This window comes from Protobothrops mucrosquamatus, unplaced genomic scaffold, assembly GCF_001527695.2.
Source record: "Protobothrops mucrosquamatus isolate PMUCROS unplaced genomic scaffold, P.Mucros_1.0 scaffold492, whole genome shotgun sequence".
Classification (NCBI taxonomy): domain Eukaryota; kingdom Metazoa; phylum Chordata; class Lepidosauria; order Squamata; family Viperidae; genus Protobothrops; species Protobothrops mucrosquamatus.
Window position 1 is genome coordinate 588,021 of NW_015386810.1, and position 11,896 is coordinate 599,916.

The window sequence follows — 11,896 nt, forward strand, 5'->3', positions numbered from 1 at the left end:
GACTACTTGTTTTGCAATGTTAAAGAAATTTTGACTAAATGTCTTGAAAATTCACTTGCTTGTCTGCCCTGGGTAAGGAACGCAATGAACGTTTTTTAACTGGGAATAACCCTGCATATATTCAAGGAATAAGTCTTCTATTCTGAAGTCTGAGTGAAAGATGTAAATGGAGGTGGTAATAATAATAATAATAATAATAATAATAATAATAATAATGATGATGATGATGATGATGATGATGATGATGATGATGATGCAGGAGTAAAGGAGTAATATTAGTGATAGCAATAGTAGTTATTATTAAGGAGCTAGCCAAGAACTTCCAGACAGCAACCAGGATCAGTGCAAGATACTTTGCTTGCTATGTGTAGTTCAGGCTCACCTCCCTTAATCTCCAAGTATAAAAAGCCAGCCACACTATATGGGCATAAAAAGCAGAAAATTCCACAAGAATCTCTCTTCACCCCAGGAAGAAAAAGGCAGGAAGTAACAATGAAGCAAACAACGAAAACATTGCTGCCTTTTCAGAACAATGATCATTCCTTACCTAAGGATAGTTACCTCAGAATACTTAATAACAGAGCTGGCCTGGTTGTACCCTAATAAACTAACTCTTCGAATGGCCCAAGCTATAAGCAGCTGCTTCCCTGCATACAAAAACAGCAAACCAGGTTTCCTGTAAGGGGAGGATACATGTAAATTTTGTCTCTGATTTTCCATGGCTGCCTAAATTAAAAAGGAAGGCCTTTGCAAAGTTAAGGCCTGAAAGGGGTGGAATAACCAGGATCCTTATATTGTGAAAGCCTCTTTGTTTTAACCAAAGGATTCTTTGTATTAACACTTGAAAGGCACACCAACTTGTGAGGACATGGAAGGAAGGGATTAACCCTCCAATCACACATCCCCCAACTCAAAATATAACATCCATAAGCAAGTGAACACCTGCATTAGACCCCCATTCTATTTATAACATTGCACTTCATAAGGCTTACATTGTAAAGATAATGAGAGATGCTTAAAGCTCAGGATTTTCAGCCTTTTAAATGCTCACTTGCATGAAAGACTGATATTAATCCATGGATCTCATAAATGGATTCTCCATACTAACCAGCTTAAGTCAATTTTGCAACAGGTTGCTGGAGCTATGCCTTAAGAATGTGTTGCCATTTACCAGTAATGTTTATTTTTACTTATGCTTTACTGTAAATAACACCTGCAATAACACACACAACAGCACATCATATATTTTTTCTTAGTAACATTGGCCACCTCACATTCAATCCTTGCTATTTAGGTACTTGTATACTTTAGTGTATGCAGAATATTAAAAGGAATTGCTTCATGCCTCAGGCCCACCCTGGAATTATTGTATCATTATCCTTTACTGATCATGCTAAGTAAATTTTTCATTTCAGCAGATTATTTCCCCAACAATTCTAGGCATAGTCTTCTAATCTTTTCTTATCACAAGGTCTGGGCCAGATGGTATTCCTAGTGCATCATCATTGCCTCACCTAGAGAGGTGTGTTTTCTTTACACAAAGAGTGTATTCAGCTGTTCCTTCCACTCTTCCTTTTAAGAATAGCCAATTTGGTGTACTGTAATGGTTAAGCTGCTGGCCTAGAAACCAAGAGACTGTGAGTTCTAGTCCAGTCTTAGTTATGAAAGCCAGCTTGGTCTAGCAGTTAAGGCTATAAAGTAGGAGACTTGAGTTCAAATCCTGCCTTAGCAATGAAGGCCAGCTGGGTTACTTTGGGCCAGTCACTCTCTCTCTCTCAGCCCAACCCACCTTAAGGGTTGTTGTGGTGAAAATAGGAGTAAATATTGTGCACTGCATATTTGCTGCCTTGAGTTACTTATGGAATAATAAAAGGGGGATAAAAATCTAATAATTATTTTTGGTGACAATAATTACAAAGGTGACTGAATTAGTTGAGCTCTGAATCTTGATTATTTGCCATATAATTCCAATCTATTAATTGTGGTTATACTCCTATGTAAATCCTTGGGGAAAGTATTCTTTACTTAGTGGTAAAACTGTACTTTACAGTAACCAACTTAAATTTTCTTGTATACAGACTGTGTATCATAAATTGAATACACTATGGGAAGATGAGTCATGGAATAACTACCGGTAGCTTGAAACTGAACCCATGGAAGAATTGAGAACTGAACGCAAAACAGAAATGAACACGTGTAGGCACAACATTCTTTAGATGAAGCTGATAGTTTTTGAAGGGGAATTGGACAGAAATTCATTCGTATCAAGATCTTAACACTTTCATAAATATTGAGAATAGTGTCTCACAAAACCCAGCACGCCTAGCAGTTATGAATAAAAACTTGATCATAGCGGCGTTGATAAACCCGGGTTACGACAAGGCCTTCCTTTCCCCGATCCTCATCAAGGATGTTTACAGCAACTTTGGATCAAACATACCCGCAGAGAAATGGCTTATTATCCTTGCCATCCACTCTATCGTCTACACAGTACAGGCTATGACTTGTTCCATTTCCCCAGCCCACAATCTTGGTTTACTGGCGAGGATTCGCGAGACACAAAAGAGGCTCAGTTCTACTCGGATCTCAGTGTGTCTGAAATAGTGTAGCACAGGGGTCTCCAACCTTGGTAACGTTTAAGACTTGGGGATTTCCAACCCCCATGCTGGCTAGGGAATTCTGGAAGTTGAAGTCCCCAAGTCTTAAAAGTTGCCAAGGTTGAAGACCCCTGCATAGGTTCTCAGGCTCCAGTTAACCCATCCCGATCACCTATGAAATGTCTGCAGGGCTGTTAAATAATGTTGCTGTTGGGCGCGGACAGGGCGTCGGCTTCACCTTCCATGAAGCCGGTCTACCCCGCAGCCACAGAAGGCAGGAGGCGGAACCCAAGGCCCTTCGCCTCCCAGGCTCCTCCAGTTCCTTCGGCGGCTTTTCTGGAAGTGGGCCAAGCGCCGAGCCGCAAATCCGAGAAAGAAAAAGTTTGCAGAGACCAGAGTTTGGATTGGCCCGCGTCTTCCAGCCTGAGCGCAACAAGGCGCAAGTGGGAGAGGTGGGCCCGCCCCTTGCTCCTGCTCCTAGCTATAAATGCCTCGCTTGAGGTAGGCTGTACGTTACAACTTCTTCTCCCCACCTTTTGTCTCTGCTGCTCCTCGCCTTCGCAGGTACCATGAGTTTCACCAAGTCCACCGTCTTGTCCGCCCCCCCTATCTCTGCCCCCCCTATCCTTAGCCCATTAAAGTTTGGCATCGGGGGCAGCGCGGCCAGCGTCTACGCTGGAGCCGGGGGCTCCGGCTCGAGAATTTCTGTCTCCAGAGTCTCCAGCCTGAGCTCAAACTACGGGGGTGGCTATGGAGGAGGAAGCTATGGAGGAGGAAGCTATGGAGGGAGCTCCGGAGGGGGCTACGGAGGGATGAGCAGCGGCCTCTACCTCTCCGGGTCTGGGGTGGGCCAGAACGAGAAGGAAACCATGCAAGACCTGAACGACCGCCTGGCCAATTACCTGGACAAGGTGCGCAGCCTGGAAGCCGATAATCGGAAGCTGGAGATCCAGATCAGAGAGTACATGGAAAAGAAAGGGCCCAGCGCCCGAGACTGGGGCCGTCATTTTCAAATCATCGACGGATTGAAGAATCAGGTGAGAAAACCCTTGGGTAATAGGCACCTCAACTCTTGGTAGTATAGTGATTTCAGTGGCCCGCCTAATAGAAAGTAAAACTGTTTCTGAAATTGGGAATACTGTCTTTGAATGCCCACTTTCCAAGCTCTTAGTTCTGACTTAGGACACCTTTTCTCCTTCTGGCCCCTTTTAAGTATGCCCATTCTGCCTGCATTAATTGTTTTCATCAAGAGAGTAACACAATAAGGGGGGGGGCAAAGGGAAGGGGAGGGTGGATAAGATATCCAACGTGAAAGCGGCTCTGTCTCCCTGAAAAATGATCCTGCCAATACAACGTTTGTCTCCCTATACGCCTTACCTGATAAGCAGTTACTTGGCATTCAACAGCTTGCATTCGCAGGTTAATGGTTTACTAGAAGAAACTAATGTGGGCCAACAGCTAACAACTAATGTAAGAGGAACCTCCCATGTTTGCATTCTGAAGTTTGAATGGCTCCGAAAGTTTAGACCTGGTATAGAATTTACCTGCATACCTGAGTGGAGTTTTTCTTGAAGAAATGTAACCTGTGTATGGGGGGGGGGGGGAAAGGGAGAGGACAACTATACAGGGATTGGTTATTTTTTTCCATATCATAAAAGAAAGATGCAATAAGTGAAGCTCAAACAAATTGGCTCGTTTTATTGTGTTTTGCCATTGCAAAGAAATATTTAATGTACTTCATATTGGGCAATATTAAATATAGCACCCAGCAACACTTTGCAACAAGGAACCTACTATACAATTAACATATCCTGTAGAACTTTTCAGAGGTACCTTCCATGAAAAAAGCTTTCATCTTTCCATGTCTTATCTTGCATTCTTCTTTCTTTTGCCATGCCTCCTTTTTTAATTTATATTAAATTTATTGGCTGCCCATCTTACCACAGGGTAACTTTTGTGATACGTCCTTTTGGGTTGAAGGTCTAAGGAATAGAATCAGTTGCCTAAATGTACCCATCCACTTACAATTCCACAATGGCTCTAATACAGAACCAGTCTAGAGCATTGTAGAGGAATGAAAAAGTGTCTGGCTCTATTTTACGAAGGTCAAAGAATAAGCACCAGACCATCTTAAACCTGAGATAAATCTTGGACAGGTAAAGAGAGTTCCCTGCCTCTAGGTCAAGAGTTAAAATTCCTGCAGCTTCATGCCAAGCAAGAAAGAATAGGCCAACCTGGGGAGAAAGGCAAATTTCATATGCAGACATAACAGCAGTAGAGAATAGCTAACTCCCAATTTGGTGATTTTGAGACTTGCAGTATAATACCTCTAAAGAGCACCAGACTGGGAAGGGCTGGGTTATAATGGTTTTGAAAAAGAGGAACTTTGGCTTACAGGAATGCTCCCAATGGTGGTTGCCTAACAGAATCCAAAAGAGCTTTGTTAAAAGGCTGAGTAGATTAAAGGATTTTGTTCTTGTGAATCATTTTTATGGTGTGTGTGAAATCATTTAGCAAACAAAGGGAATAAAGATAACTAACGGTAAAAGCTTCAGCACCTGTTAAGATCAAGTATATGGCACAGAAAGCAAGAGAGCTGGTTAGATGAGGGTGTGGTGCAAAGGCAGAAAGTGGAAGAATAAAAATGTCCTGGGGGAAAGAGATTCAATTTCTTTTCTTTTTTTCCCCCCCTGGGAAGCATTTTCAGAACAGCTTCCAATCCCTACTTGCCCTGCCCTGCCCTGCCCTGTTCTTTTTTCCTTTTTTTTTAAAGTAACACCTGACACCATATCAAAGCCAGGCATAGCCACTTTATGCATGGGGGCCCTTTTTATGAGTTAAGTCCATTCTATAACACCTAGCAGATCTGTTACCAGGAGAGCAGAATTAAGCTCTTGCTAGCTTATACCTCAAGGTATGGTTGCTTGGAACATACCCAATTCTCCAGAGAACCCTTCCTTCTTATTACTTTTGTCTGCTAGAAACAATAGGTTTCTTAAAAGCCATGGCTGGTGGTGGTGGCTTTTCCCATGAATATGGGAAAGGAATAGTACTATTTTTCACCTGACCTTTTTTTAATTTTTTTTTTTAAAAGCCTTAGATTCCAGCTCTTTTGTATTCTCAAAGGTTACATGATGTACGGCCCATCAATTCATTGGAAGTTAAGTGACTATGCTAGACCTGCTGAATTGGATCAAAGGCTGACTTGCCCTATATAATAATCCTTGAGGGCAGGTTGCTATTTAAATCAAAACAGGCTAGGCCTGTTTTTCTGTCTTCTTTCCATGTCCCTTCTCTCCCCCATTTAATTGGCAATAGAAAATTAGTTTTTACGGACAGGTACAAATAAGAAAAGCACTGGCTACCTGGCTTATTGGAAATTCAGTACCCCGCTGTTAGGATACTTTACTGAGATTGTAATCTTATGGGCAGGTTTCCTGAGAGTAAGCCCTGGGGGCTCATGGCTGCCCCTCTACATATTTGTAATCCACCCACTGTTAATGCCAAAGAGGTCAGAATTCCTTCAGCATCTTTAATGGCTGCTGAAATTAGTCTTTCCATTCAGCTGTTTAAGGCAAAGGAGCCCTGTTCACTTTTGCATGTGGCCATTTTATTCAAGGAGGTCTATGGCCATAAAATTAGATGTATGTGGAAGTTCTCCTAAGGGACAATGGCAAATACTTGAATTAAACGAATTTGAATTAAGGTTCCAAATTCTTGACAACGGAGGAAGGGACACACATCTGGGATTTTGTCAACATGTCTTGAATGCTCTGGGTTTGCCTATTCACAAAATGGCTGTCATCGTAGAATCAATCCCAAACCAAACAAATTACTTAGGGCAGAGAGCCCAGGTGCACCACTTTGGGAACTTCAGGATTTGCCTTATACTGTAGTTGCTAAGGAATAACTGCTAAGTTGGACACTGCTCTGCAACAATATAAAAGGGAAGAAGGCTAGGCTAAAGTGTCTCACAATGTCAGCTTCTAATCCCGGAAAAATATTAATGCTGAACATCCATGAGAAACAAGGGGATGAAAATGCCTTTCTGAAAGATAGCTGAATTAATATCTTCCCCCTACTCCTGATAGCTGAATTAATATCTTCCCCCTACTCCTCAAAAAGCAGCTGTAAACCCAGCAAAATTAGTGAGTTTGAAAGCTTTACACAGTAGAATGTGGCATTTCCCTGGCCTGCTCAAAGTAATTTAATTTACAGATCTGTGGCAATATTGCTTGGAAGTAGAACTTGTGGTTTCTGGGCCTGGGTCCCCAGGTCTATTGGAGACACATATAGGAAAAAGTGAAGGCACTTGAGAAGCTGCTTGATCAAAGCAGGCAGCTTCTCCTTTAAAAATCGTGGCCTCCCTGTTGCCTTGGGAACTGGGAAGGTGAGTTGCACCTGGAATGGCTTAGGCAAACAATGGAAACTCTGTAGGCTGGCTGAAAACCTGAAGGCTTAGATTGCACTAGCCTTCCCTAAATAAAAAAAAAACAAAGGAAGTTTCAGGTCTGGTTACTATAAAGCTTGGAAAGTAATGTCTGGGTATTTTGATTCTCCCATCCCATCTGGGAATCTCAGTCCAAGCATGTGTGGAGAAGAGGGGTTTAGCAACTGCTGTAGAAGGTTTTGCTTTTTGTAGCATCTGGATGGGCACAAATCTGTGTCATTGGGTTTGTGGTGGGAGAGGCTTCTTCTGTAGCTTTCTGCCAATTAATTTATGCTGTTAAAGGAACCATGCCAGAGTGTCCAGGTTTTTTTCTTCTGATTGGTAACTCAAATATTTATTTCACATTTATGAGTATGCCATGTGTGCTTCCTTTCCTCTGCTCAGATCTACGATCAGTCTGTGGATAATGCTCGTGTTGTCCTGCAGATTGATAATGCTCGTCTGGCTGCTGATGACTTCCGTGTCAAGTGAGTGTTTTCCTTCCAGTTCACTAAATGGCTCTGGAATCCTGTCCAGCAGCCCAGGGAACAACCAAAGTCTCAATCGGCAAAGCAGGGTTAGGCAGTCTAATGTTCTCCAGCTAGTTTGGATTACACCTCAAGTTTAAAGGAATAAGGAAAGCTGTTAGAAAAAGAAGGCTAATACAAATTAAAAACTGTATTTTTAACGTCATGAAAAGGTTTATAAATGATAAAAGTCAGGAACTTTGTGCAACCTCTCTGAGTTCTACATATTTTTTTCTCTTCATTTTGATGTTGCTCATTTATTTTGAGGTCACTAATAGGGTAGAGGGCAAGAGCACAAAAGACTGAATCAATATAAATCTTAGTCAAGTGCCTCTCTATTTTCTGAGATGTTAGGCCTTATTCATATAATTTTAAGCATGTGGGAAGCGGTTTATAAATATCAGAAAGCAGAATTTTGCATCTAATTGTGTTATTTTACCATTTCCCTGGCTGGGATACAGCTTCTATAAAGTTCTGGTTCTTTCTCAGTAACTCATTGCCATCAGCATAATATCCAACAGCACTTTTTCTTCAGAAACCCGATTACTGTGGGAACCTAATCCTGCCTTTTCCCACTGCCCAGGTATGAGGCTGAACTGGCTATTCGCCAGTCAGTGGAGAGTGACATCTTTGGCCTCCGCAAAGTCATTGATGACACCAACATGAGCCGTCTGCAGTTGGAAAGTGAGATCGAAGCACTCAAGGAAGAACTGATCTTTATGAAGAAGAACCATCAAGATGTAAGTCTTTATTGGCACTGGGCAGTGAACTCTAAAAAATACAGTGCCGGTAGTTTAAGGGGAAGGGAATTAATTACTCTCCTATGGTGTAAGAGAGGTGACAATAAATCATGGGTTGCCTTCATTCCAGGCTGTCTTTTCAACTCTGAGTTAGCCCAAATGCTGCTATTTTTGTACCTTTTAGGAAGTCACCACCTTGCAGGCCCAGATTGCCAACTCTGGTCTGACCGTGGAGGTAGATGCTCCCAAATCACAGGATCTGGCCAAGATAATGGCAGAGATTCGTGCGCAGTATGATGCCTTGGCTCAGAAGAATCTTGAGGATTTGGACAAGTACTGGAGCCAGCAGGTAGGCAGAAGAGCTAATTCCTAGCTTTCTCCATGCTGACCTCCTTAAATTCCCTTATGTGACCCACAAAATGTATTACCAAGAGACTATTTGAAAGAAAGAGCTTCGGATGGTAACACAACGTGCTTTCATTTTTTCTGCTTAGATCTCAGAGAGCACCACCGTCATCAACCAAAATTCCAAAGAAATTGAAACGGCCCGTGTCACCATGACGGATTTACGACGTACAGTCCAAACATTGGAAATTGAACTGGAATCTATGCGCAATGTGGTATGTTGGCAGGAGCTTCCATGGAAAACAGTCTTGGGCTTGTCTTTTGCAGGGGTTTAGGGTGTACAACTTGTATTATCACCAGCTGGTGTGGATATAAGGCATGTTGTCTTAGATAGTGGTTGTTGTCTTCCTGCACCCCTTGACAGTACTAAGATGGAGAGATGACTATTTTATGGGATTGAAGAAAATGCAGGCTTAAGGGCCTTGTCGGGGTTCACACATGCCAAACTGTGATTTGTTTCAACCATAGCTAATCAAATTAGTTGTAGTTGGATGGGCTTAATCAGCTAAGCCCAACAAACCAAGGGCTTACTTAGTCTGTTGTGCCTGTCTTAATTTTGGCTTCTTATGTCTCTCTCCAATACTGAAACCAATTTTAAAATGATATTGAGTTTCCGTTAGAGCAGGGGTGTCAAACTGCCGGCCCCTGGGCTGGATGCATCATAGCGAAACCACACCCACCCCATTGCCGGCAATGGCAAAAAAAGTCATGATACGTCGCAACACGTCACGTGATGTTGCGAGTTTGACACCCCTGCATTAGAGAATTTGTTTTGTTCAGCGACCAATATGCAATACCAGTGAGTTAGATTCAAATTGGGGGAAAAAGAAGGCAAGCAAATGTAGAATTATTCCACAAGAGATCAGATGGTACCAAATGAGCGATCCTGAATTCATGAATGAAGCAAAACGATCACATGGGAGGGGGGTAATGAGGAATATTGCAGTATGGAAATGCTACCTCAGACCAGAAAGAGTTTTGGCTTAGCAAAGAATGATCCTGATTCCTTCTTGTTCTGTCATCCCCTCCCCCTACAGAGAGCCAGTCTGGAGGGCAACCTGCTGGAAGTGGAGTCTCGCTATGCAATGCAAATAGAACATCTGAATGGAATTCTGCTGCGGACAGAAGCTGAACTGTCTCAGCTACGGAATGATGTCCAGCGCCAGGCAGATGACTATCAGGCTCTGTTAAACATCAAAGACAAGCTGGAAGCAGAGATTGCTACCTATAGGCATCTGCTGGAGGGCGGAGAGGATTTAAAGTAAGCCTTTCCACTTTTGTTTGTCTATTCTAGTCCGGAAGAGGCAAAGAAATTGAGCTGTTTCTTTGATCTGTATAAGTTTCCCCTGGAGGTTTTGATTATTGCCACTTCCTTATCAAGAGTCATATTGGCTTAGGGAGCCAAACATCAAATCATCCAGAGTAGTCCTTCAGCTTTCATATTCTAAGACTCACCAATCGCTTTTTCCAAACAATCTGAGATATGCTGTGATAGAAATAAAGTCATTTGTTTTCTATGAAGGATGGTTATGTTTGCAAGTATTCAATCAGTTTTTAAGACTAAAAAATTCATTGACATATTCTGTGCCTAGTTAGATTATTTTTGAGTTTAAGTAATGGGTAGAATTGCTGGCCTTGCACATGTGTGTATATCCATCTCTTTAATAAGCTCTGAAACAATTTTTACCAAACTTGTGAAAGGAAATATCACACATATAGCTGAATTGAATTTAAATTTTGAAATATATCAGCCCTAGCTAGATCTGTTAAATTCTAGTTAATATCCTTGATAAATTAATTCAGCAGAAACATTAGAAATATTTGAAAGTAGCTATGGGGAAGCTGTTTCTGATATCTAAGTTATTTTTTAATACTATAGTCCAGTGTTTCTCAACCTTAGCAACTTTCAAAATATGTGGACTTTGACTCCCAGAACTCCTCAGCCAGCCAGATATATTAAAGTTCCCATGGTTGAGAAACACTGCTAGAGTCTAAGAGTAGATTTGGCTTAGAATACGGATCCTTTACATGATAAAATCAGTCACACCTGGGCCTGAAAGGAACAAATTGATATTTACAGTGTTTTCAGCATTACATGCAAAGTGCAGGCTACAGTCTTAGTAACCTGAGACCAACTCAGTGCATAATTTTATAATGTTGCTTTTTTGCAGCCTGCCCCAACTTGATGCCTTCCAAGCACCTTGAGGTTATAATTACTACTATTCTAACATGCCTAGCGGGGAATGTTATCTTAGGAAAGGACTTCATAATGTACTTTAACATTCTAGAATGTATACGGCGATTTATCCAAGTGAATTCAATCATTTTTTTGCCCATAACATGCAGCTTGGAACTTATCAAGCTACACCAGTAACATATGTGAGATAATTACATTCCAACATCAAATGTGGAAAAGGACTTTTGTTCATTACCCAAATCTTTCCTCTTTTCCTTCAGCCTGAAAGATGCTTTACTGGAAAGCACCATGCAAGTCTCTCAGAAGATTCACTCCACCAAAATTGTGGATGGCAAAATGGTGTCGGAGACCAGCGAAACCAAAACATTGAAGCGTTGATCTCCTCTGATGTAGCAGACCTCCTGGTGCAACTGCAGTGGCATCATTTTATTTTGAAGTGGGAGGTTGCTGAAGAAGGGGATTGGGCTGATTCATTACACAACTCAATAAAGCAATATGCCTGAAAGCGGTGATATGTTGTACCTGTGCCATTATTGTGAGAAATTCCCCAGAGTCCCAGCATTGAGAGCTATCCTCTGGTGATGTTTCTGTGTTTAGGAAGCACTTTTCATATTGGCTAGATTGGTGCATAATGCTTAACCCATGGTTTGGATAGGCTATTTTAGTTGGGTTTACACCTTAAACCAAATCCAAAAAATACTTTATAGTGTAGTGTGTCCTACGAACCTAAACATTTCAACTGTGTACCATGGAACCACTTGCCTGGTGTAATGTACAGTGTAAACTTATACAGTGCAAACAAATTTAATCTCACTTCTGCAGTCACACGAGAAGGGAGATGTGCCTAAAATCGTATCGTATAGTTGCATATTGGAGAAATCTGAAGAAATCGATAGTGATAGACAAGAACAACGGTCCTTCACACAAAAGACATCAGTACTACCCATGATCCTTCTACCAGTGTTTGGTGTTTACCCATTCACCTCCAGGGGACTGTCTAC

The 11,896-nt window shown here is 41.7% G+C and overlaps 1 protein-coding gene across 1 annotated transcript; it reads left to right on the forward strand.

Annotated features, from left to right (window-relative positions):
- Window positions 1-3,115: 3,115 nt before the first annotated feature.
- Window positions 3,116-11,407, forward strand: KRT18 (keratin 18). The gene is made up of 7 exons (XM_015816767.1): window positions 3,116-3,634; window positions 7,432-7,514; window positions 8,137-8,293; window positions 8,478-8,642; window positions 8,788-8,913; window positions 9,736-9,959; window positions 11,156-11,407. The coding sequence occupies exons 1-7, from the start codon at window positions 3,167-3,169 to the stop codon at window positions 11,271-11,273; spliced, it is 1,341 nt and encodes a 446-aa protein (XP_015672253.1). The 5' UTR covers window positions 3,116-3,166; the 3' UTR covers window positions 11,274-11,407.
- The last annotated feature ends 489 nt before the right edge of the window (window positions 11,408-11,896 follow it).